Raw genomic sequence first — 27316 nt, forward strand, 5'->3', positions numbered from 1 at the left:
GAGCGAGGCGGTAAGACACATTTGGCATGAAAGAAGAAGGGTAAGATGCTGGATTTGAAAAGTTTTCTGTGAGAATAGGATGGGCGGGGAAGCATGTGGGGAGAGAGCTACCCAGAACTAAAGATGCAGGGAAAATCCATATGGAAACCTACTACTAGATAATATAATTAAATAATAATAATATAACTTTTAAAAGAGAGTTATAACTGAGGCTCTTGTTTGTTTTGTTTTGTTTTGTTTTTTCCAAATTCCAATGCCAAGCGCAGAAGCTCTCCTACGAGGTTTTTCTCCACGGAGGGCTAGGAGATTCCAAAACAATACAGGCTACTGCTAGTGCTCCTAGCTGCCATCAACACTAGATTATAATACCTTATTGCCTGAGATACATTTTGGATATAGTGTGCTAAGAAGGCAAGCTGGGACCTATCTGGAAGCTCTTGCCCTGCTGACTAGTGTTAGTAGTGTTATAAGGAGCTATTCTGGCTGCTGGAGGGGTAAAGTCAACATTTTTAACCATCTGTGGTCTCTGTATGCTAGAATACCAACCTAACGGGCAAGTTGCCTCCATTGGCGCAAGAGCAGAATGAAGGCCTGGGACTAGGGCGTGACTAACTGATTTCTGAGTAGATTTGAGGCTCATTCCACAAGGAAAAATATAAATGTATTATCAACCTGGTCAAAGCCAAAGGTCATAGGTTGGAGCTTACTACTGTTCTTCTGATAAATGGACATGTCGTCAAACTGCCTTCTAAATATTTGTGTTCATTCACACAGCCTGACTGAACTTGCGGCAAATGAAAGTCAAGGGAGACTCAGAACTGGCCAGATTCCTGAGACTGACTATTTATTACTCAGCCCGAAGAGGGACCTTCACAGCACCCCTTCCAAGATTCAGGCAACACTGCAGAAGAGTGTCTGTGAAGGTTTCAAATGCCAGAAGTTGGGGAAAAGTGCTATGAAACACTCTCATCTCAATACAGTATCGTTATTACACGTGTGAATTCCCAACAGCTGGGGATAATCTGCACGGCCTTTACTACAAGGAAGTGAAAATGCAGGTGAGCACTTCAGATACACAGAAAATCCCCCGTATTAAAAAATGGCCCAGCCATAACAGCAGACAAAAACCTCCCAAAGCACTGCAGATGTAAATATAATCATTATGGTGGCATGTTAGGGGAAGGCAATCTCCCCTCTTCTTTATGGGTCCTACGCCATATGGTCCATCTTATGGATGACATATTGAAACTTGCTTTGAATTTGTTGATACGATAAACTTAAAAGCATGAGAAAGAACACTCAGGATTACCAAGCTAGAAAAGAGTAGGTTAGAGTCACTGAGAGATAAGAATGAGTTACTTAAACTATAACATCCATATGTTTCCAGGAAGTTTCAAGATTACTAATGTCAATTACTTCTGAAGCTTGCCTACCTGTACATAGCGATTCCACTAGCAACCACTTAGCCGAGGCTTGGATGACGTATTTTTGGTGGTCATGTCTTCTTTAAACTTATTTCTTGAGTTCTGCCAAACCTTCGCAGGTCAATTGACCTGTGCTTTTATAATTAGTACAGAAGAAATACTCTTTTTATGTTGTGACTCAGAATAAACTACTGTTTCCTCAATTTCTTCCCTCAACGACACACACCTACTTCTAGTCTTCCTGGAAAATCAACTCAGAGTCTTGTGAGTCTCTCATTCTCAACCATGTGAAAGGCATTGAGTTAGTTTGTGTGGAAACTCTATTCTTTTATTTTGGTAATCCTAGGGCAAACCTACAGAAAAACCATAACCAATGAATTCCAGAAAGCCTTAGCTTAGTCTTTCAAACTGAAAGAAAATATAGAAGGTAAATTACACTAGAAATGTATTTTAGCAAAATAAAAAGGTAGAATTCCTTAACACTGCATAGTCTAGAACGTTCTAGGCATTGTGCTACACATTGTTGCTAGTCATTTAGTAATGGCAGTTCTACATCCATCTCTCTCCTTTTTTGTGATGCGGGGAAACAACAGTTGAAGGATAACTGAGAAGAAGAGAAGATCTGAATGTTTGTGGATTTTGCTTTTTCCCAGCAGCATGTTCAGTTGTTCTTCTTTTGATAATTTCTTTGTCTGTGCTCCTTAAGCCAGATGTATCATGTCCCTCAGAGGCACCAGCAGCAGGAGGGTGGTCTCCCCAACAAAGGTCCGAGTCTTCCCCTGAGGTGTCTCCTCCCAGTTCCAGAACCCCAATTGCCCTACTGTTTTTGAGGCCATGGATCTAAAAGGTAAAAGTTCTCCCTCAGTGCTGAGTTACTTCTGTATTCTCCTTGCATTAGTTTCAGCTCTAAACCATATTTTAAAAGCAATTTCTTGGAGCTGGAGAGATGACTCATCAGTTAAGAGCGATTACTGCTCTTGGAAAGAACCTGACTTCAGTTCCCAAGATGCATGTGGTGGCTCACACCTGCTTGTAACTGTAGTTCCAGGGATCCAGCATGGTATCTGGTCTCCAAGAACACCTGCATGAATATGGTGCCCGTGAGCTTGTTCAGGCCCACACATACACACACTCACTCATACACACATAAAAACTTTAAAATCAATTCTTTATATTGAATGCCCTCTGTTAAAATTATTGACAACCTTGTTTTTCTAATTAGATTTTGTCTGTGGCAATCTTTACCTAATTATGTCAACCTTAAAGGTAAATGGATTAAAGTACAAGGGCCTGATTAACTTGTCTACTATTTCAGAACAACCACAAATCAAAACTAGAATATGGATCCATATCTATGAGCATAAAGTTGCTAATATATTTCAGGAGGAATCAGAGACAGAGAAGGACAACTATAGGAAATATGTGTTCTCATATTTTAAAACATAATTTAAGAAGAGAGGTATAAAAATCATCATAATCTCTATCTCCTCTGATAGTTCCCTGTACTATTATCTACCTATGAACAGATAGATCCTTTTTCTGCTTTCTTCCAAATCATGACTATAACAGCAAAAAGGTTAAAAAAAACAAAGCTATGAATGTGCAAAGATAAAATATGATAGCACGTTGGAGATATTGAGAAAATTATGGCACTGTGAAGGTAGTTGAATAAGAAGGATCAAGACTAACTATTACACAGAAAGATAAACAAAAGTCTCCAAGGGGATCAGAACAGACCTCAGATGCCAGAAAGATTAAGAAGAGGAGGGACCAGTTCCTTTCTACAAAGGTGATATAGAAACAGGATAAATGGAAGTTCTTATCAACAGCAGATGAACTATCCAAACCCTTTCCTACATTTTATAGCTCATTGCTAACAGGTACCAATAAACCAGTAGATGACATTAAGGAACAGCCAGAGTTTGGTAAAGTTCCTGTCAACAACAGCCTTAATGAGACTGTGGTATGACTAGAAGGATGACTAGAAGTCCAGTGAATCTGGACTTAAATGGGTAGAGTGGTGGGAAGCATCTAAGGATGTGGAGAGTACCTCAGAAGACAAGGAATTAACTGCTCTTCTGTAAGAGTGTTTGTTCCATCTTGCATATGAATAGAAAGTAAAGACGATACAGGTACATGGGAAGGAGGCATTGTGAGATTTTTCTAAGGGATGGAAGGGAAGACACAACAAGTTGGTAGAAGAAAGCTGAATATGAACCAGCTAAATGAGGAATGAAAACAGAAATCTGCCCATACTATTTTTCTACCATTGGTTACTGTTATCCTGAACAGTATAATAAATACCTCAAAATCACATTATACGGACCACAAATGTGTGACCCATTATCCAAATGTGGGTTCTGTGAAGCGATAACTGGCCTTTCAAAAGAAATCCTATCCAAAGCCTTCTTGAAAGACTAAGAGAAACCACAGTGAGATGCATGCAAGTGTGGCAGAGGGAGGGAAATTTCTCTAGATGGGGTGGATTTTTCCCCAGGCTCCTTTGCTAATTTAGGGTACCACCTGACCTGTGCCTGGATTTGACATCTCTGGCAAAGAGCTTGCCTCGTGAGTATCACCAGACCACTTGTGTGAAACTGAAAACCATATTATCCATGTTTTCTAAAAGAAAACTATTCAGCACCACAGGACCCCATCCTTCTACTCTTGCCCATTGACTGAGTTTCAGAAGAAGTGAATACTACTTATAAAATAGTTTCTGATTGGATGAGCGCTTCCAGTATTTGGTACCAAACTTTACGGGCTCCTGCGCACCCGTTCTCACAAACTCATGTAGTAAGCGCAAACCACTGTCACTCATGGGTCTCTTTGGCCGTCCATTAAAGATCAAGCTGATCTTGGGAAAGCACCCTTTCCAGACTTGCTTCTGCACAGTAATTTGTAAAATTCTAGTCATTAGCATGGGGCGTCGGTCTTCAAAAAATGATGATAAGATATGGACCCTAGAAGTACTGTAATTTCTTTATTGAAATAAAAGCGATCAAAGGGGTTCACTCGTGCTTTCGAGAATAATTCTCATCCCCCTAATGCCTTCACTCATCCATCTTCAGTTCACTTTCTTACAGTGCAGTGAATATCAATGCTGAAAGCAATAGGAAGGGCTACACCAGAGCAAGGGGAAACAGGGACAGCCGGTGACACCACCTCACGTAAGTGTGACGAAGAGTTGACTGTTAATGTGAGACTGCACCATGACTACTAAGACTACTAACTGCTACCAAGATAACAATGCCTTTTAAAAACGGCCTTGTGTAATTCTAAGAAGGCTTTCCAACCTCTTAGCTCACTTTGCTCGGTTGGTTGTTGTCGTTTCCGGCCCACAGAACCCACTCTCCTTTCCCGGGTCATCTTTTTTTTCTAATGAAGTGATTTCGTAGGGTTTAGTCTGCCTGTTCAGTTTCTTCTCTCTTTGCTTCATAATTTCTTGAAAGCGATTTTCCTCCTTTTTCTCCTCATCTTTCTTTTTCTGGGCCTCGCATGCTGCTTCTTCTAGCTTTCGAATCTCCATTTCTTTTTGCCACTGTGATGGAAATAATAATTCATTTACATATTATTTCCCATGAAAAGGCACACATCAGCAGAGCTTTTCAAACGCACATTGTTCCCTGCCACTCTCCTTTTCCTGCTTTGCAGAAGCATTCCCCAGGTTTCTTATACTCTAACATATGAAAACCGCACGAACATATATATGCCCCGCAGAAGCAGAATTTCCTCCTAAAAGTAGCATTTGTTTTTACATCCCAGAGAATTTTGCTGTCTTGTTCCATACTGATATTTCCATGACAGCATCGATTATAAAATGAAAGATTTAGCTGAAGCGAAACAAACAACCAAAGGATAGAAGAAATATATTAAAGGGTGCAATCTTATGTTATTCCTAATAAGGCTTAAAGTGGAATTAATAGTCAGGCAACCTCTCCACTGTAACAAGCGTGGTGAGAATTAGGAAGATGTGACCAGTGTTGGAACTAATGAGAGAGAAGAAACACCTCGAGGACCTCCCCCTCTTCTCACACAGCTGCTGGGGGGGAAATGGTTAAAAGGAGTAGCAAGCCTTCTTCAGACTGAGTCAACAGTTCAGAGTGGAGGCACTCCTGGCATGATGCGCTAGACACTCCTGAGAATCCTGCCTGCTCTGTTCTTTGTATCCCCTTCAGTTCAGCTCACAGCCTGCCATTCAGACAATAATACAGTCTTGCAGAATGTTGAAATACTCGTATGAGTAAACATTAAATCTAAAGCATAATAAGCTACATGTTTATAGTATATGACCTGTTTAAATTTTAATGATACAAGAAATAAGTTACTCTCGTGTTTCTTGAGATGTTCGCTGCACATCATTATTACATATTCAGTTTCTCGTAAAATAATTTTTTGGATGAAATACGCAGAAACCTGTGGCAAAAACATCTATAATATTCAGACACAGCCTGAAATTCATTTAGTTTCTAAATCTGTGATATTCAATGGCAACAGATACCTTTTCTCCTATATAAAGTCTTATATTTTATAGTTGGCTTTTAAATTTTTTTATTGTTTGCCTGTCTCATAAAACGACACCATGAATTTCAGTCATTGTTGCATGCACCCATTCCCATCTCTTTCCTTTCCCTCTCCAGCTGGAACCCTTCTTATCAGCAAGTCCTCCCCTACCAGATTTTCATGTCTACTTTTTGGGTATGACCCACTGAGTTTAATCAAGTTCATACCCAAACGTAGACCAGAGCTTATTCACTAGAGCAATTTACTAGAGGTTATCCCACTAAAGGAAATGACCCCAGCCTCAATAACTGCCTATGGCCAATTGTCTCTCAAGGACATGTGAGGACTTACATATAATGGAAGGTGGAAGTGCCCAATCTTGTGTAAGCCTTGTGTAGGTAACCATGACAACATGAGTTCAATAGCTATGACGTAACCAGAAGACATCTTTTTGCTGTGTATCTCCTGATCCTCTAGTACATACACACACGTATGTGTACTTTTTATATTATTTTTAAGTAAAAGAGAATTATATCACTTACCACCTCCATTTCATACCTCCAGCCTTTCCTTGTCATCCTCTGCTTTAGGAAGCAGATTTCCATAGCAGTTTTTTGTATATCTGTCCTCCTTTTCCCTCTGCTTCCCCTCTCCTTGCTATGACTTTTTTATTCCCAGTATCACCCCTTTCTACTTCATTTCCAACATGTTCTACTATTCCCCCTGCCCTAAGGTAGGCCTCCTCCTACTTTCCTTCAAATGATCCCTATGTTTCTGGGCCTTATGGACACTAAAATTTAAGCACATCCTCTAAAACTCCATAGCTAAAATCTGCACATAAGAGTACAGTGGTATATTATTTGTATTTTAATAAGTAAATCTTGCCAGAAGACCAGAGGCAAAGCTAAATCCACTAGAGGTCAGATAATGGTGACACATACCTTTAATTCCAGGACTTGGGAGACGGAGGCAGAAGGATCTTTGTGAATTCAAGGCCACCCTGGGCTACACAAGATCAATGCAGAAACAAATCCAGGTGCTGGCGGCTCACACCTTTAATCAATCCTAGCACTAGAGGGAATGTAAAACTGGAAGAGAGAGAGGCTTAGGCTGTTTTAGTTTGCAGTAGCCCAGCCTTGGTAGTGGTAAGACTTCTCTGGTGGCTTGGCTGTTTTGTTTTTTGTGATCTTCAGGTTGAACTCCAATTTCTGTCTCTGGGATTTTACAATTCATGCTACGTAAGGGAGAGCATGAGGTGTTTGTCTTTATGGCCTGTATTACCTTGTTGGGCATAACATTTTCTACATCTACCAATTTTCCAGAAAATTTGATAATTCTACTCTTCTTTACCGCTGAACTAGAGTCTACTGTTCATCTGTGCCAACATGGAAGTACAGGAACATCCATTGTGGAGTACGGAGTCCTTTAAGAAGTGTGTGTCTGAGAGTGTTAGAGCTGAGCTGTGCAGCAGCATGATTTTGAGCTATCTGAGGAACATAAACATTGATTATCATAGGGGCTGCACCAGTTTACAGACCCACCAACAGAGATGAGAGTGTCTCATTTTCATTCACCCTCACCAGCATTCATAGTTATTTTTTTTAATAACAGCCACTCTGACTGATGCACACTAAAATCTCAAACTACGGATGGTGAACATTTTTACAAAGTATTTATTAGTCCGTTTTTGGAGAACTCTATCTTCAGTTCCTTAGACTAAATATAAATAGATTATTTGTCCTGGTATTTAGATTTTAAGCTCTTTCTATATTCTAGAGTCTAACTTTCTGTCATGTGTGCAGCTGGCATAGGCTTCCTTTGCAGTGTCAATCCTTCCTAATGTCATGAATTTCCACTTGTTGGCTGTGAGTCTTATTTCATTACTGGAGTACTATTTGAATGGCCTGCCTATATATTCAAATATAGGACGAATATTTCTCAGATAATTCTGCAAAACAGAAGGTGAAGAAATACTTCCAAACTCCTTTTACAGAATTAATATCATCCTAATTCTAAAACCAGACAAAGACATACCAAGAAAAGAAAATTACAGACCAATCTCTCTGATGAACACGGACCCCAAAATTCTAAGTAAAATACCTGCAAACTAAATTCAAGAACATAAAAAAAAAAAATATGTGCCTTGGTCAAGTTGAATTCACTCCATACATGCTGGGATGTTTCAGCATAAGAAAATCAATCAATTTAATTCATCACACAGGTCTTTAAGACCTGCATACATTATTTCTAGTAATTTCAGATTTTCAAATATAATACTGAGGTCTTTGATCCTTTTGGAAATGATTGATCCAAATACTATATTAAACAATACCAGCCTTCTCCTGGTATTAATGGGAGGCTTCAAGTTTTTCTACATTTAAGCATGATGTTGGCAAGAGGTGTGCCAAATGAAGCCTTTTCTTAGAAGACATGTGACTCCGCCCATCCATAGTCTCTCCAGAGCTTTTATTTTGAAGGGATTTTGTTAAAGATGATTTCTGTATCTATTGAATGATCGTATGATTTCTGTCTTTGATACTGATTTGCAGAGTCATTACACTGTGATCACATGGAATATAAGGAATCATTTCTACTTTCCTGTATTTTTTGAGATTTGTTTCATGTCCTAACATGTGACCTATTTCAGATAACGTTCCATGCATGTGCTACTGAGGAGAATGAGTATTATGTACAGTTTTAGTATAATGTTCTGTAGAAGGTTCTTTTGATCTTCAGTGTTCCTCTGCTGTATAGTATTGAGAGTGGAGCATTAAAGTCCCCGAATATTACTATGTTGTGATTAATATCTATTATGTCTACCTGATCTATGGGGTCATTTAATTCCAGTGTTTGTCTGTTGATCTTTCTAATGGAGAGATGGAGGAAGTAAAGCCCCTGACTGCTCATTCTGTGATTAATATGTAAGAGTAGATCTAGCTGCATTGTTTCATAAAATTAGTTGAGCCTGTCTTTAGTGTTTATATATCTAGAGTTGTAATTCCTCTTGATTGATTTCTCCACAGTTAACAGTGACTATCTCCTTTGACTAGACTCAGGTTGAAGTCTATTTTCTCAAATATTAGAATAGTGATATCTGTTTACTTCTTGGTTCTTGTTGCTTGGTAGATCTTTGTTCATCTTTTCACCCTGACACAGTGTCCATCTTTAATGACAATACATACTTCATGAAAGCAGCAAAAGAAAAAAACCTGTTTCTAATCCAATCAGCTAGTCTGTTATTTGAAGGAGGATTAGTACTATTCTGAGTTTTCAATAATACATGTGTGTTGATCTTGCCATTTCGTTGTCTTTTTAGTTTTGTTGTTTTATTTTTTAAAATAAAAATGAGGCATTATGAAAGCATTCATTGGGTTTTCTCTCAAAATCAGATTACAGAAGTATCTACACTTTTAGCACTAGGTAAAGGTTTGACAACTTCAACGCATTTCTTGGGGAGGATCTCTGGCATCGAATTTCTAAAGTGGAATGAGGCACAAACCCAACATAATGGAAAATATTTAAATGCTTTCTCTGTAATATGAATTTTCTAACATACAAGAAGTTTGGAAGAAAGGTTTCAGTACATCGTGTGACAGATGTTTCCTGGGGAGAGGTATCAGGCACATCTGTCTGCTCACACTGAAAACGGAACTGACAGCAAACCAAAGAATGGATGCCAATAAAGTTCAACTTGGTGACTTACAGGAATATGGGTAAGGTGTTACACCCAGATGCAGAAGGGACTCAAAGACAGCTGCATTACAATAGCCTACCCCAGGCACTCAGTTGAAGAATGCCTGAAACCTGGTGCACTGTACGCCAGCAAGCATCATGGGAGGCTGGAGAGTGTCCTTTCCTGCTGACTGTTGGTTTCAGCCTTGTTCAGGCAGCATTATGGGCTGGAGTGTCTTCTAGGGAGGCAGCCTGGTTGCTTCTTCCTGGCAGCAGGTCTTGTCTGAGAGAGGCTCTCTACATCCTCTTCTATTGGTTTACTCTTCAGCAGGGGATCTGCTCTGGTTTGGGACCTCCTGGAGCTATGTTTCCGTGCTTATTTACTGTCTTAATCCACTTCCCTCACGAGGGAATGGTTCAGTCTCCTGGAAACTGCTGTGTAATAGCACATCCTTCAGGCTTCCCGATTTTGCCTTCAATATGATTTTTTTTGAGATTGAAAAGTAAAATGTTTTAAGGAAAGATTTGTTTCTCACATTGTCACATATTCAGATTTTTTCAATATACACTCTTGTTGTTTTCTAAGATTTAGACATTTCTGTAAGTCTTGCAGAGGTTTCTCATGTTCACAATGAGTCTGCAGTGTGTAGCCTACAGAGATCTATAAGGACAGAGTTCTGGATAAAGCATATGCCACATCACTCATGATGAAAACTTCTCTCTCCAATGTGTTTTCCTGATGTTTTCTATGACTGGGTGCTGGGTAAAAGCTTTGTTACATTCACTACAAGTGTAAGGGTTTTATGCTTGCATGGATTGTCTGGTGTGCACTGTTTTGAGGACATACATTTTAAAGCATTCATCACAATCACAACGTTTGTAAAGTTTTCCTCCTGAGTCCACTAAAATGCATTAAGATCTGAGGACCTGGCAAAGCATGTTCAACACTCACTACATTTGTAAGCTCTGTCTACGATATGGACTCTGTAGTGGTCTTCAACGAGAAACAATGGAAAAAGACATTTGTTGTGTTCTTTACATCTGTGAGGTTTCTCTCCTGAATGAGGTTACACAGGAGAGAAATGATACAATAACCTACCCCAAAATGATACATCACATTCACTGTATTTGCAAGATCCCTCTCCAGGATAGGTTCTCTAATGCTTTTTAAGGTCCAACAGATAATGAAATGACTTTAGCACATTCTTTACACGTGTAACGTTTCTCTACAGTCTTGATTCACTAATGTGATTTAAGACTCAAGTAATTGGTAAAGGATTTGTCACATCCATTACATTTGTAAGAGTTTTCTCCAGTATGGATTCTGAAATGGATCTGAAAGTATGACAATGTGTTAAAGAGTTGCCACGTTCCCTACACTATGAATTATCTGATGTTTGCGTGTGAAGTCAAAATTCTTACCATGTCCTTTCCATGTATTTCCTGGGTGGATTCTCAGCCTTTGACTAATGCTGGGACACAAATGTTTTACACAAGCTTTACGTTTGCAAAGGTCTTCTCTGGTGTGCCCGCTTTTACATCTATTTCGGTTTGTTGATTCAACACAGGCATCACTGTGGTTATGGAATGCACAGCTGCTGTGCTCTCCTGTAACATCACTGGTGTTAGAGGTGTAAGTGGGAAGGATCCAGGAATCATTTTGCTACGCTCATTACATGTATACAACTTCTCTTAGGGAGCCATGGGCTGATGGACAATGTGTTTTGAATCTTAATCCAAGAATTTCTGACGTTTATCACACATGGTATGATGGTTCTCTGGGAGTCATTCTCTGGAGAAGCAGTCATTCATCCCCATTGCTTTTCTCTGGGATTTTGCCTCAGGAATCGTGACTGAACCTCTGTAATATAGATGTGAAGGCAGAGTTCTCATGAGCAGCAGCAGAGAAACTGATCACACCTCAGTCCTGCTCCTGGTGCCCAGCCACTCAGTTCCTCACCACCACCACAGGGCTCCTGGCACCACAGAGAATGGTCTTTTTCTGTTTACTTAGTGCTCTTTAGTTCAATGATCGCCTTGGCATCTTTCTGTAACCCCTTGGGTATGTTTAGCTTTCTCTTTAATATTCAACATTCCTTCTATTATTCTATGTAGAGCTTCCATGGTGACCAAAAATTCCTTTAATCTGTTCTTTCCATGGAAAGTTTTTGTTTCTCCTTCAAGTATGATGGCTTTACCTTGTATAGTAGGTTAGGATGACAGCTGTAAACTTACATATTTGAAATACATCTTCCAACCCATTCTTACTGCCAAGGCTCCCAGTGAATGGCTAACAGTTATTCAGATGGGCCTTCCTTTCCACATGACTTGGTGTTGTAGGAGTAACTTCCGCTGCCTCAACCAATAGTCGCTGAAGCACGAGCCCACAGTACGGCGGGGAGTGCCTTCCGCTCCGTCAGCCAATAGCCGCTGAAATACCAGCCCACTGGGGCGTGGTATATTTCTCTTTTAAAGAGAGCCACAGATCCCGGATCAGGCTCTCTTGGTTCTGGTGCTTGGTTCCGGCTCCTGCTCCCAGCTCCTGCTCCAGCGACAAGGCTCCCTTCCTGACGGTTTATGGTGTATGTAAGTTTTACCCCCCAAAATAAATAACCCCTTAAAACATAACTGGTGTGGGATTGATTCGCCGATAATTGGTGCCCAACATGGGGCGCCATCTGTATTGAGGGGCTGCGGGCAGGCCTGTATTTCACCTCACCCGGCTCCCGCACAGCTAGCTTAGTCCCAGAAATAACAACACACAAATTGTGTTCATTTAAGCACTGCCTGGCCCATTATCTCTAGAGAGTTAGTTACTGACTAACTCTCATATCTTGATATTAACCCATTTCTAATAATCTGTATAGCACCACGAGGTGGTGGCTTACCGGAAAAGATTCAGCATGTCTGACCTGGTGGCTGGCTCCATGGCATCTGCCTCATTGCCCTCTTCCCAGCATTCTGTTCTGTTTACTCCACCTACCTAATTTTCTGTCCTATCAAGGGGCCAAGGCAGTCTCTTTATTGACCAATGAAAATAACACAATAGACAGATAACCCTCCTCCATCAACTTGGTATTTCTTTTTCTCATCTTTCAATACATATTTGTTCTGCAGAGTTAGGATGATATGACATAGGGAGTTTCTCTTTCTGGTTCTATCTATTCAGCATTCTGTGAGCCTCTTGTCTCTGGATGGACATCTTCTAGATTTAAGGAATTTTCTTCTATGATTTTTGTCCAAAAAAATTTCTTTTAGCATGAATTTAGTCTCGTTTTATGATGATAATACATAAATTTTGCCTTTTTATGATAGCCCAAATATCGTGCAACTCCCATTCACATACTTTTAAAAAAAATTGTCATTAACCCAGACAGAATGATCTGATCTCTCTGATTTGTGTTTGAGCCCTGAAATTCTGTCCTCCACATGATTAGTTCTGTCACTGAGGCTTCCCACTAAATGCCTTAATTTATTTATTGTATCATTCATTTCCATCATTACTTTCATTTGGTTCATCTTCAGTAGTCCTGTCTCTTTACTGAGTTCTATTTTCTCTCTTGAAGTGACTTCTTTATTCAATCCAGCTGTTTGTGTTTTCTTAAAATACTTCTGTGTCCTCTACAAGCTGCTTTTAAAAAGATATTTATTTATAATTGTTTTTTTTTTAACTGTTTGGAATTTTACTTGGTCATCTTCATTGGGGGACATTACTATGGGATTGGTATATGCTAGTGATAAGTTGTCCTGGTTTTCATTTTCCTTGCATTTTTACAGTGGGACCTGCCCATCCATTGTTAACATTTGCTGGTGCTGCTGTTGTTGTTGCTGGATGGCCTTTCCACGTTTAGTGGAGACGTTTGCAGATTTTAGGAGATACTAGGTTTTATAGTTAGTAGAGATGAAATTTTCTTCTTTTAGTCTGTTGCTTGGGAACTCTATCCACAACCTTACCACGTATTGAATATTGTTCTGCTACCACAGTTGCAAACCATCAAAAACCCACCATGAAAATGGAATATCAGTTGATTGCAAAATAGTCATTCCTGAATACCCGTTATTATGGGAAGTAAAGAGACAGCAATACTATGGGATATACTGGTATATTAATTATTGTGGCTGTGAGTATAGAGAATAAAGAGTAAATACATAGGAGGCAGAGAAAAGGAACACGCACAGCAGAAGGAGTGGGAGAAGCAAAGAAAAAAAGATGGGTTGACAATGTGAAATTTTCCCTAAAAGAACACTAGGAAGAGAGAGGTAAGACTATGCACTCAATGTAGAACGGTGTATTTCACAGAAGGTTGGGTCAAAGATGTAAACTGGGTAAGCTTGTGTCCTTTGGGAGATGTGAAAGAATGGTAAACAAAGAGGAAAACAAAGATATGAACAATGAGGGACACAGGTGGCCTCAAAGGCTGACCATGGGGAATGAATAAATAATGAACAGCCTAGAGGGGAGTAGGAGCTGAACGGAGGCTTGGTATGGGGCTTGATTCTCAACTGACTTCTTGACACACTAGGCAGACCTTGGGATTGGGATGGAAGTATAGGTGGGTTCACTAACTAGAACTAGAAATGCTAAAACAAAGTTGAGGCCAAAGTACAAGCATGTTTTATAATTTCAAAAGAGGTAATCACCTCTTCTTTTTTATTTTCTCCATTTAAAACAATTAAAAGTCTTTTTTATGATAATATAAATAACATCTCTTTTTTCCTTTTTTCTCCCTCTAAACTTTACCATGTATCCCTCCCTGCTTCCCTGCCAACTAATGGACTCTTTCTTACTAACGATTATCAAATGCACATCTATAGATAGATAGGTATCTATCTATAGATAGATAGACAGATAGATGTGCATTTGGTATATATATATATATGGAGAGAGAGAGATGAACACACACATATGTGTGTATATATAGATATATATTCCTAAATATAACCTGTTTAATCCATATGGTGTAACTTGTATGTATATTTTCAAGGCTGGCCATTTGGCAGCTGATTAGTGCACCTCTCCTGCTCCTAGGCTTCCTCAATTGCCTGTTGCTCTTTGAGTAGGACTGAGATCTTGAGGGCTTTCCCCCATTCAGTTTGCCATGTCTGTTGGGGTCATCCTTGTTCAGCTCAAATTTAGACAGTCATACAGAGGAAACTTTATGGGTGACACAATCCCATAGCAAACACCCTGGTTCTCGGGTTCTTGCAACCCTTCTGCCCCTGCTTTTAGACTATTCTCTGAGCCAAAGGAGCATGAGTATTTTATAGATGTATCATTTGGACTGGGCAACACAACTCTGCATTTTGATTGAATGTGGTTTTCTGTAGTGGTCTCTGTCTGTTGCAAAGAGAAGTTTCCTTGATGAAGGCCTTGAACTTCCCACAGGCAGGGTTCCTTGCCCTCTCTTAAGGAGGGAGGGGGAGGGAGGAGGATGAGTGTAGGAGTGGGAGGGGAATGGGAGGTGGAAAGAAAGTGTAAATTTTTGAATGGAAAAATTAAAAAAAAAGATGATGAAACACTTTAAGAAAAAATAAAATAAAATGACTATACTTACAAAAAAGAGTGAATATACACTATCTGTCAGTGTAAAGACAAGTGTTTATAGCCCGCTTTTAGGGATGATGCTGGTTTCGTAAAGTAAAAGTTGTAGATTCTCCTCCAGTAACCATGACTTCACTAGCAATGAGTAGTTAAGTAGGCTTTTCTAGTAACAAACATGGTCTCCCTCTTGTTAACCAGGTCTCAAGTCCAATAGAGAGCTGTTGGCTACTACCAAAGTATGCCAGCCACTACTGTACCCTCAACATCATTGTGTCATGCTGGCTGTTGGCACAGCTGGGTGGCAATTTTGGCTGCCTCCCTCTGGACACTTGTACGATATCTTCTGATATAATGACAGCTAATTCTTCAAAGAGGGGGAATTCAGGTCAGTTCCAGGCCAGGGTGTCTCTGGAATCTATTTCTGAAGCAAATAATGTCTTCAGCAGCAGGGTCTTAATCTTCTACATCTTATGGTATAGCCAAGAGAACAAGAGACTGTGTGTTTGAGGAGTCTCTTTGACAGTCCTAGCTGGAAAAAAAAATCTGTTCATGGCTGGTAGTAGGGTTTTTGTTAGGTGGTCTTTGGCACTTGGAGAGAGCATTGTGAATCCAGATGAGAAAAGTTTATTAAAATTGTATATATATATATATATATATATATATATATATATATATATATATGTGTGTGTGTGTGTGTGTGTGTGTGTGTGTGTATGTGTATGTATATATATATATACTTATGCACAGAATTACATGTATTGTACAGGTTTTTTTTTAAAAAAAAATAGTTAATAGTATGATTCCTTGTGGGCTCTTCAGACATCCTTACTATTATCCACCAACCTCTTTTATCTCCCTCCCCTTCCCTAAAGAGCCCCCCTTTTCCCATTTCCTCATGTGATGATTAACTTTGAAGATTTGCAAGTAAAGTAAAATTTTTTAAAAATTCCTCAAATACCATATATAAATATTTCAAATGTATGAAAACAGTTCATAGATTCTATTCATATCATTATTGTCCAGAGAATAGATTTTCTCCTTTTCCCACTCTTCAAACTTGGTCTGGTCACAGTCCTTCTTCTTACTGGCCTCCCCACCATAAATACAATGCCAGTTTGTCTTAGCGAACTATGATTGTTGCAATTTGGATGACATAGTGTATTATTTGGACACTTAGTTGCTATTATTATTTTCATTGTGCTACCTTAAAGTTTCTGGTAAATGGAAACACCAGGAACTAGTTAATTCAACCTCTGCACTCAACAATGCAGGTGTCATGCTATGGGCTAGTGCTATGTACAAAGTAACAATTTGTTTTGAGTAACAAACTAACTCCCCTATTCCTTGCATGTTATAGCCACTCAACAAAATAAGTTGACTTGAGAGCAGAATGGTGCCTGGAAGCTACAAGCATATGTTTTTGTTTCTTCCCAACATTATAGGTCCTACACTCTGACAATTCGGCTTAATGGCTATAATCTAAGCACTGAAATCAGCTGCGATGAGGTGAGAGGAAGGTGGAGCAAGAGCTCTGGAACTCCCACTTTGTACACACACTCAGGGATGTACTCGCCTTAAAATTTAGAGCAAGCAATTGAACTGCAATCCATAATTCATTGTTCCTGGTGGTAAGCATTGAACAGGGCTGCTGTGGTGATGGAGTTAACTGATGTCAGAGGTGTTTCAGGGTGTGAAGTATAAGGACAAATCACTATTGTCTTATTCATCTCAAAGGAAATGGCATATGCAAGAAAGCTTTAATAATGTAATACCCCAAAGCACATCCATAACCTTTCCCAGATTAAAACTACAAACTATTAGCAGTTTTATTAGGCAATATATCAAACAATTTGGATTTAATTTTTCCATTTGTTTTCAGAGAGGATTATTTCATACTTATTCTGCTATAACACAAGCAAACCCACAGCAATGATGCTTAGACAATGCTTACAGATCTGGGAAAAGCAAAGGATGATGACTCATAGAAGCTATCTCAGAGACTCTTTTCTGTCAATCAGACTATTATCTTCCATCTTGTTAGCCTTAAGGATTCCAAATCCACTTGAATACATGCAACTATGTGTGTATATATTATATAACAAGATGGTGTATATATACATATATGTGTTTGTGTGTGTTTTTTATCTGTGTATATCACTGACAAGTTGTTATCTGATGTAATGTATCTCAGATAGTTTTTCTGAAGTGATTAGGGAAATATTAAGATTAATATGTTAAAATTTGTGAATAAGTTTTGAGAAGACTGGTATATAATATATTGATTGGTCAACAAAATCTTTGCTTGTTTATGCAGAACAGTAGTATACCTCTGAATTTGTGATTTAAATAATATCAACCAATCTCTAAAACCCAATACTTATCACTATTATTAGAGTTGCTTAAATACTGTGTGATAATTAACCATTCAATGTGATCAGTAATTGAAATAATGCCTTCTAATTATTTTAAGAAATCACCAATTTAGTAGAATACAACATAATCTAGAATATAACCAAAATCTGATAGATCATATTAAACTACTAACAATCAAGTGTTAAAAAAATAATTTAAACATAAACTATATGCTTTGGATTCCATTTGGTATTTGATGAGAAAATAGAAAATAATATCTTTCCTACTTCAGTTCTGTTGCTTTAAAATGTAGAAATAAAATGATGCTTATTGGGTAAGAAAGTATCAGCAAAATGGATTAAAATATTTTTGTGAATCTTTTTATATTGCCATTGCTTGTTTAACTCTAGTAAGGACAAATCAATTATAGGTCCTTCTTAACTGTTAAGAGTAAGGCCATTGGAAAGAGAATAGAACAATCTTTGCTCTAGTTTTAGAACTATACTGCAGAAGTAACTAGTGCTCACTACCTAACACCAGATTTTTGTTGTGAGATATCAGAATTAATTCTGAAAACAGGACTAGGCTAGTGTTTCTCAACATGCCATGCCTTAGTTAAGGCATTAGCTGTGAAGTACCACTGTATAAGCACTGTGGTGCTTCATAGACAAACCTGGTCATGGAAATCATGAATCAGTTCTTAAATCTCACCCATTCATGCTTCAGTATCAGAAAGACATTAGAGAAGTCAATTGGCTTCTGAAGAATTATAGTTTTTATGCTAGCTTAAGAAAGACATTTCCAAGAAATGTCAGGAAAGCTACACCATGAAGTCTCATCAGCATGGCTCCCTAAATAAGATCTGAACAAGGATGACACCACTAGACATGCTAACATCAAGGGGAAAAATATCATAGAGCTTCAACCCTAGACAAAAAAAAAGCTACAGATAATTAAAAAATGCTAAGAATGGGAGAGATAGACTTCCCCAGGGAAGAGGTTCAAAATTGTTTATCCAATACCAAGTGTTTAGCCCTGAAATCATGTGCACACACTTAACATTATACAGACAGAGCAAGTTGTATTTCTATATTTAGGAATATATAAAGGTGGAAGAGGAGTGGGGAAGGGCTAAGGGGAGTGGGGAGGAGAACATGAGGGATCTGGAAGGTCGAGTTGGGGGGAGGACAGAGAGGGAGAGCAAGGGAAGAGATACCTTGAAAGAGGCAAGCATTATGGGGTTAGTGAGGAACCTGGCACTATGGAAATTCCCAGGAATCTACAAGGATGACCCCTGTTAAAAGTCTAAGTAATAGTGGAGAGATTGTCTTAACTGACCTTCCCCTGTAATCAGATTGATAACTACCTCAACTGTCATCATAGAAATTTCATTCAGCAACTGATGGAAGCAGATGCAAATATCTAGAGCTAGCACTGGGCCAAACTCCCAGAGCTCAGTTGAAGACAGGGAGGAGTTTTAATATGAGCAAAGGGGTCAAGACCATGATGGGGATACCCACAGAAACAGCTGATCTGAATGGGGAGGAGCTCAACTCCAAACAGACAACTGGAGAATCTGCATAGCACAAACTAGGCCCTCTGAATGTGGGTGGCGGGTATATGGCTTGGACAGTTTGTGGGGCCACGGGCAATAGAACCAGTATTCATCCCTAGTGCATGAACTGGGTTTCAGAGCCCATTCCTTATGGAGCCTAGATGCAGGGGGAGGGGTGAGATACTTGGTCCTGCGTGAGTGATGTGATAGACTTTGTTGATTCCTCATGTGAGGCCTCACCCTCTCTGAGGAATGAATGGGGGTTGGATGAGGGGAAGGTGGGGGACGCAGGAAGAGGGGAGGAAGAGAGAACTGAGATTAGTATGTAAAATAAAAAAGACTGTATTTTTTTAAAAAAGAACATAAAAAGGAATATATATTTATATGTATATAATATATTATATATATCAACAATTAAATACATTCAAGCTATAAATTTGAAGGAGAGTATGGGAATGTTTGAGGAGAGTAAGGAAGGGTGAAAATAATGTAATTATATTTAATTCTTTAATTTAAAAAAAAGAAAGTCAGTCTTACATGATGGTCAACGATTTCTGCCAATTTCTTATCTGCCTTGCTGAAGAAATCTGGATATGGAAACATGGGAACTTCTAGTACAGAAGAATGGTCCCTTCAAAAGAACACACACAAAAAAATACATCTAGCATTAGATTTAGGCACTATCCTTCATTAAAACATGTTTAAGTCATAATTTGCTATTAAGCATCTTGATGCTACCTTACTAACCTAAGGCGCTTATTCTGACTAGATTACCAGTATGTAAGCTTTTAGTTTGTCAAAATCATTTTGGATAACCAAAACTAACATTTGGGGGGATAAGATATGCCATACATAATAAAATCTAGAAAATGATCATTTTAAACAGGTAATTCACTTGTGCCAGCTCCAAACTCAACATCTGGATGATATGCAGCAAATGAGCTGTAAGGACGCAAAGGGTAGAGTTAGGATATTAGAATATCATTCTACTTGATAGGGAGGCGAACATGCCCGTCTTCCCCTCATATAACCCTGCCACCTTGAAAGCTCTATGGGATGCCTAAGCCTACAAATTTGACCTAAGAAATTATGAAAACTATGGTTGGAAGGCCACTTAGTCATTTCCAGCAGCTCAGATCTGAAATAATCACATAGAAACTATATTATTTAAGTCACTGCTTGGTCCATTAGCTCTAGCTTCTTATTGCCTAACACTTACATCTTAATTTAACCAATTTTTAGTAATCTGTGTATCATCACGAGACTGTGGCTTACCAGATAAGCAGGGCTACATGGTTTCTCTCTGACTCTGCCCTTCTTTCTCCCAGTATTCAGTTTAGTTTTCCCTGCCTCACTCTGTTTCCCTATAGCTCTGCTATAGGCCCAAAGTAGTTCCTTTATTAACCAAAGATATTCACAGCATACATAGGGGAATCCCACATCAGAAAACATGATGAGATTTTAATATTTATTTAAGTTGTCATATAACTGTGGTACTTCAGCAAGAGCTTGTAAATTTGCTGCTGTTATAAACCTAGGCCCCCAATTAAGGCAGATTTAGAGCAAAATTGTCCACATAATAATTCTACTATTACAGATACTAAGAGAGAATAGATTATACTGAAAAACATGTAGAGAAATGAAATGGTAAGAAGGGGGGAGGGTTGAGAGGGAAGATAGAGTTTTAAAGAGAAAGGCTTAGGGAAGAAGGGGGGAATCCTGAGAAATTTCAATAATCCCAAGTGAAATCTGATCAATATATTAGTTTGGAGTTCTTCACATTAATTTTCCCATGTTTGGTGCCTATATCACTCTAACCAGCTCTACTTTCTTGATTTCCATTGTCTCCTGTAGAACCAAATGGACTATTCTGTCCCGTGGTGAATCCTTCTCCGATCTCCGTCTACCTTCACCACAAGGCTCTCTTCCCTGCAAACCATCCTCTCCCCTCTGGACTCAAGTCTCTTTGGAATGTGTGACTCAGTGTGGTGGTTTAAATGATAATGGCCCCATGGGCTTATTTGGTCAAGTACTTGATTCCCAGTTGATAGAACTGTTTGAGAAAGATAAGAGGCAAGCCCTTATTAGAGCAGCCATGTTATTGGAGGTGGGCTTTAAGGTGTCAAAGACCCATGCCATTCCCAGTGAGCTCTCTCTCTCTACATAGTGATTGTGTCTCAAGCTGTTAAATAAATGATAGCCACGTTACAATCAGTAGACCAAGAGAGGTTATATAGAGAGGAAGGGACTAGCAGGTATCCATGGATCTTCCTGGGAGGGAAAAACACACAACCCAGGCTAATTCCAAGACAATAGGTAGCTCTCCACAACCTGACAGCAGTGCACCATTGTTGAAGACGACACCCACACAACCCACTGCATATAGAGAGGTTGAGCTGATATATATAATATTAATATATATATCAAAATATATTATATATATGTTATATATATAATATATATATATTAGCTTTCAGTTTAATATTTCTATGGGACTCCTGAGTGTATGAATGATGTGCCTCTGATTCTTTTTTTTTTAAATTATTTATTTATTATGTATACAGTGTTCTGTCTGCATGGATGCCTACAGACCAGAAGAAGTTACCAGATCTCATTACAGATGGTTGTGAGCCACCATGTGGTTGCTGGGAATTGAACTCAAGACCTCTGGAAAAACAGTCAGTGCTCTTAACCTCTGAGCCATCGCTCCAGCCCCTGGGCCTCTGATTCTTGAGACTGCTCTTAGTGCTCTTTTTCTTCTGTTGGTTTGCTTTGTCCAACTTCATTGTGATGTGTTTTGTTTTGTTTTGTTGTTATGTTCTTTTCTGATGAAGAGGATATGAATGGGGGGAGGAGCGCAAACTTGGGTGAGTAGAGGAAGGAAAAATTGTAATCAGTGCATATCTTGTGAGAAAAGAATCTGTTTTCAGTGAAATGGGGACATAAGTAAGCTCTCGGGTAATGGTGACTATGAACTCATCCTCTGAAACTATAAGACACAAAAACTCTTTTCTCTGTAAGTGCCCTTGGTCATGGAGTCTCATCACAGCAGTAGAAAAGTAAGATAGGAGTTGATATCAGGGATTGGTTTCTGTAATGGGCCTGATCACACTATTTTTTGGAAAAAAAAATATATATGGAAGACTGAGATTTTGGACTAGAAAACTGCTGAAGACTGTAAGCAGGGCTTAACAAACCATCCTAGTAGGAACTTGGAAGACAGCTAAAGGCAATATGCGCTCTGGAGGCCCAGCTCCAGTGGTTTCAGAGGGTAACAAAATTAGCATCTGGGTTAGAGCCATTTTTGTGATATTTTAGCAAATAACATGGCTCCTTTGTCCTTTGTCCTAGGAATATACCGGAGGCTAAATTGAAAAGTTTTGGACTAATTACAGTCTAATATTGACTCTGTTGCCTGATTATCAGCAATTACTTTTATACCAATCTATAATGAAAAAGAGCAAGCAGAGCAAAAAAAAAATTGTACAGTTTGAAAAAGAACAAGATGAAATTTAATGCTAGAGCTGAGTCTTATGCTCAAAAAGATGAGAAGTTTATAGCAAGGGCTCATGGGGAGTGGAAGAAAGGGCATAAAGTAGCTTAATCGTGTGGAATAAAGGGAGCAGTCCCTTAGAGCAAGACCTCACCCTGCTAAGCTTCCAACTTGTAAGAAGGAAATGTCTAAAAAAAAATGTTTCCTCTTCCTAAACAGAGGAAAGTTTATTCGATAAAGGAAAGCAATACATCAAAGCTTGTGTAAATGCAATCCAAAGGAAGGGCCAGATTCCAACCAAGCAGGCAAGAGAAGTAGGCAGCATCAACCATGTGGTTCCAGCTTTAGTGTCATGAATATAGTAGCAAAGGGAAGCTGCTGAGGGCAGGAGTGTGGAGGGGAGTTCCCTGCATGCAGGCCCTGACAGGACACTGTGTGAGACTGTGAAGGTGAAGCCTGGATTGTGTTGAAGACCTCAAAATGTTGGAGATGCCAGAGCCGTGGGATACCGGGCAGAAGACCTGAAGACAGGGAATAGAACCAACCTACGGAAGAGAAATGTGTTGCGTTTAGGAAAGCTGGAAGAGAGGAGCCATCTAAGCCCTTGGATCACCTGACATGGAACTACAGGATTTGGACTTTTCCCTGCTGGGTGTCCGTCTTGCTTTGGTCTACTATCTTATCACTATCCTCCATTCTTCCTTTTGGAATGGAGTTGGGGCTGCAGACCCCTGGTCCCTTGACTTTCTTTGCCTGCCTCAGACCCTCTGCCAGCTGGAGTGAACTGAACAGAACTTGTTTTCCTGTGCCTACTGCTGCTCTGAGCACAAGACTCTGATGGCAGGGGAGTGGGTTCTGGTGATGTCTGCAGCTGAAAGATCCCGAGAGCTGGGGTGTGGCTATCAGTTAAGGATCTCTATATAAGCTTCCCTGGAGCACAATAAAGTTGGCAGTCTTGTATCAAGGATCACCCGTGTCCCTGTCTATCTGGGTGTGTCTGTTTGTAAGTCTCCAGCCTTGTTCCCGGCTCACATACCAGAGCGTGTAAAACAGACTCTGTGTTTTACAGAATGGCAACACAGATTCTGCGCCACTGTGTTGGAAGCATGTGGTTTGCTCTTTTGTTTTTAAAAGGTTACAATTAAGGAGTTGCCCTGAGTCTCAGAAGAGACTTTGGACTTTCCAACTGTTCACTCTCTCCCCCTTAACCACCAATAGGGAATCCTGACATGGACTATGTCCTTGTGAAAGCAGTTTAATAATATGGTTCCCGATTGTCTTATTTCCCTGGGTTTACCTGCCCCTAGCTCACAGGTTCACTTGCAACTGCTTCAGCACACCTGTTCCCCTAGCTGGTGTTGGCCTGCAGACGCTGTCAATCACTTCCCTATCCCCTCCTCCTGCTCTTCTCCCATGGTGATTCTCTTTGGTACACTTACCTCCGTTGTACCTTTACATTTATCCTGAGCCTATGTGAATTTAGGCTGGGCAGCTGCCTGACCAAGGAGATTTTTGTCTGTTTTCTTATCAGTCTCAACACCCCATGATGTTTGCATCTTTTCCCGAATGATTGGGGAACAAGGGGAAAATTTAATACGCTTTAACCCTCTCTATTTTCTAGAAGCCTATCCCATAACTACTCAGAGGAGCAGTACCCAAGGATGCAAGAGGATCACAAACTCAGGAGACAGGCTGCCGAGCAAAGCCAATACTTGGTTCAAAGGCAGCAGCACGCCACTGGGGAACATGGGGTGCCCCCCCCACCAGTACACTGAGAAGCAGTGCAGACCAGAGAGCTTTGCTCTCTCCCCTCAGCACTCTATTAAAACATTAAAGAGAAATGTGAATCTAGGAAGCTGGGACTTGGAGGACAGGCAGGGGCTGACACTTGGGTTAACTATATTTGTTCTACAAAAGCTGGACATAGCCAAAGTTAAAAGAAGTTGTTAAGTACTGTGAAGAGTAAGATAGAATCCTAAAAATTATTTAAAGGTTAAAAGTATTTAACTGAGTTGTTTCAAATTCCTTCTTAAATAATATATACAAATTTTAAACAGTAAATTACATAAGGCTAAAAGGAAATCTTAAAGGGAAAATTTACATGAGTCTACTTATATATCTGTGGTTTTTAGCTCTATTTGTTGATGCATTTGCATCCAAAAATGCACGAATAATGATGACTGTATTCTGGGAAATAAAGACAATCATGCTAAGCACATGATTTTACTCCTATCACATAGTTTTACTGTATCCTTAATTTGGAAAAATAACACTTCCCACATCAAGGAGGTGAAGCATGCATCAAACACTGCACAGGTCTTGGTGTAACATTGTTCATGCCTCCATGTATCTTCTTTACTGGTTCACAATGGCAGCCCTTTGAAGAACATAGGCGTATTGTTACCACATTTTAGAGTCATGTGACCAAACCAGCTCTAGTGTTGTCCCAGTCTAGCTAGGCTGTAGGTGGGTGTCTTTTAGGCTACAGGCTCCTAGCCTCTCTCTAGTTTTACAACCCAGGGTGTTTTTCTCACAGACCCAGAGCCATTCCTTTACCTATAACCATCAATAAAGTGAACCACCAAAATCCACCACTCCCGGTGGGAAGTCTGGCAGCCTAGGATAAATATTTCTTTGATGCAGCTGCCTAACCAAGAATGATTTTATCCTCAGATCCTCATATTAATTACATTTGGAAAGACTTCTTTTATTTCCAAGTAAAGGCACATTCAAAGGCACTGAGAGTTGGGGTAGGGAAGCATCTTTTGGAGAATTCACACTGGAATATATAGTGACTACAAAATACAGGGACAAAAAAATAGGAGGAAACAGAGAAGGTTCATCTGGGGAGAAGTGTGGAGACCCAGGACTAGAGAAGGTTCATCTTGGGAGAAGTGTGGAGACCCAGGACTAGAGAAGGTTCATCTGGGGAGAAGTGTGGAGACCCAGGACTAGAGAAGGTTCATCTGGGGAGAAGTGTGGAGACCCAGGACTAGAGAAGGTTCATCTGGGGAGAAGTGTGGAGACCGAGTGTGGGTGGAGCCTAAAATGCAGCGAGGACAAAGTACCTCACTTGCTCCCTTTTCACTAAGCCAATACCTACCTCAAAGAGAATGTTGTCATAAAGTCTGACAAACGACGGGGAAAAGAAAGCATTAGATATTGTCATCCAAAGTTTCAGCATTCACATGGAGAGATACACAAGGAAGCTTCTATAGGACCCTGGAAAACTATTGCAAAATGGTATAATACAGTTTTTGAGTGAATTATGACCTATTGATCTGGATGAAATGTCACATTGTGGTTTACTCAGTTTCATTCATACGTCAAGGATGAGAAATACACATGGATGCTTTCCAAAAGGCGTGAGTGATGATAGTGTGATTCCTGATGCAATGTTGTTCCTAGGTCAGGCAGGAAGGACACAGGGACAAGGGGCACGCACAGATCAAGACCTTTATGACCTTGTGTCTCACACTCTGACCTCAGATTCAGCATTAGAGGCAACTGCATTAACCAATGGAAGATACTGTATCTCTAGCATGAGGGGCTGGCTTGTTGGTGTTTCTGTCCCGCCCAGTACCCCACAGCCGGCATGCCCCAAAGAGAAAATCAATCACACAGAGATCTCTATAAGTTATAAAGTTGATTGGACCATTAGGTCAGGCTACTTATTAGCTCTTATAACTTATGTTACCTCATTATCCTTATCTACGTTAGCCACACGGCTCAGTACCTTTTCCAGTGGGGCAGCTTACATCTTTCTTCTCCGTTGGTCTGGGCAACACTGCGGAGGGAGCTTCCTGCTTCCCAGAATACTCCCAGTCTCTTTGCTCCACCTCTACTTCCTGTCTGGCTTTCCCGCCTATACTGCCTGCCTGGCCAATCAGTGTTTTATTAAAATATGATTGACAGAATACAGACAATTCTCCCACACCATTTGATGCTGCGGGAGTACCTTCCGCTCCTTCAGCCAATAGCCGCTGAAAATACCAGCCCACTGGGGCGTGGTATATTTCTCTTTTAAAAAGAGCCGCAAGTCTCAGCTTGGCCTCCCTTCATTCTGGCGCTTGTTTCTGGCTCCTGCTCAAGCAACTAGGCTCCTTTCCTGATGATTTGTGTGTATGTAAGTTTTATCCCCCAAAATAAATACCCCTTTAAAACCTAACTGGTGTGGGATTGATTCGCCATTATCTGGTGCCCGAACGTGTGGGTTTTTTCCCCCTCGTGGCGAAACAACCAGAGCCGCACACCACTACTGGTTCCTGACTGGCCCCAACCTCGGGTGGATTGGGGAGGGAACTTTTTGTCTTCTGCTACCCCTATTGGGCACTGTCTTCCCCACCGCCCAGCTGAGTCCAGCACTCGACCTGCGCTGGAGCACACGATCTGTGAATTTAACCTCTGGATTTGAGTGTATATATTTTAGAGTTTACTTCCTGGATTGACGCCTTTGCCACATGGATTCAGGTGCACCCCCGCCACCTACTGGCAGGCAATGGTCATTACAGGTAAGATTTTTCTTTTCAGTTGAAAATAAATAAATACATACATACATACATACAAGTACAATTTCTTTTGATTGAAAATGTCAGAAAATATTACTATCCAAATGTTCAATGATTTTTTTAATTGTGCTATGGAGGATATTCTGAAGGATGTCTCTGATATTCCTCTTACTTGGTTATTTCTGGGATCTGTCACTTTTCTGGTGTTTGGCTATTTTATAAGGATGATACAGTCCTTACCGATTGAATCCACAATGCTGAGGGCAG

At 39.9% G+C, this 27316-nt stretch overlaps 1 protein-coding gene across 2 annotated transcripts in view; it reads right to left on the minus strand.

Annotated features, from left to right (window-relative positions):
- Positions 1-4387: 4387 nt before the first annotated feature.
- The window catches only part of Tmem232 (transmembrane protein 232), a 277122-nt gene continuing 254193 nt past the window's right edge, over positions 4388-27316 (minus strand). For both annotated transcript variants that reach the window (XM_085695856.2, XM_048442107.3), the window contains exons 13-14: positions 19586-19679; positions 4388-4965 (exon numbers count right to left, since the gene is read on the minus strand). In XM_085695856.2, coding sequence (XP_085551982.2) covers positions 4729-4965; positions 19586-19679 — 331 coding nt within the window. In that variant the 3' untranslated portion in view covers positions 4388-4728. The remainder of the gene's footprint in view (positions 4966-19585; positions 19680-27316) is intronic.

This window comes from Myodes glareolus, chromosome 1 (genome assembly GCF_982192425.1).
Source record: "Myodes glareolus chromosome 1, mMyoGla1.1, whole genome shotgun sequence".
In the NCBI taxonomy this organism is placed as follows: Eukaryota; Metazoa; Chordata; class Mammalia; order Rodentia; family Cricetidae; genus Myodes; species Myodes glareolus.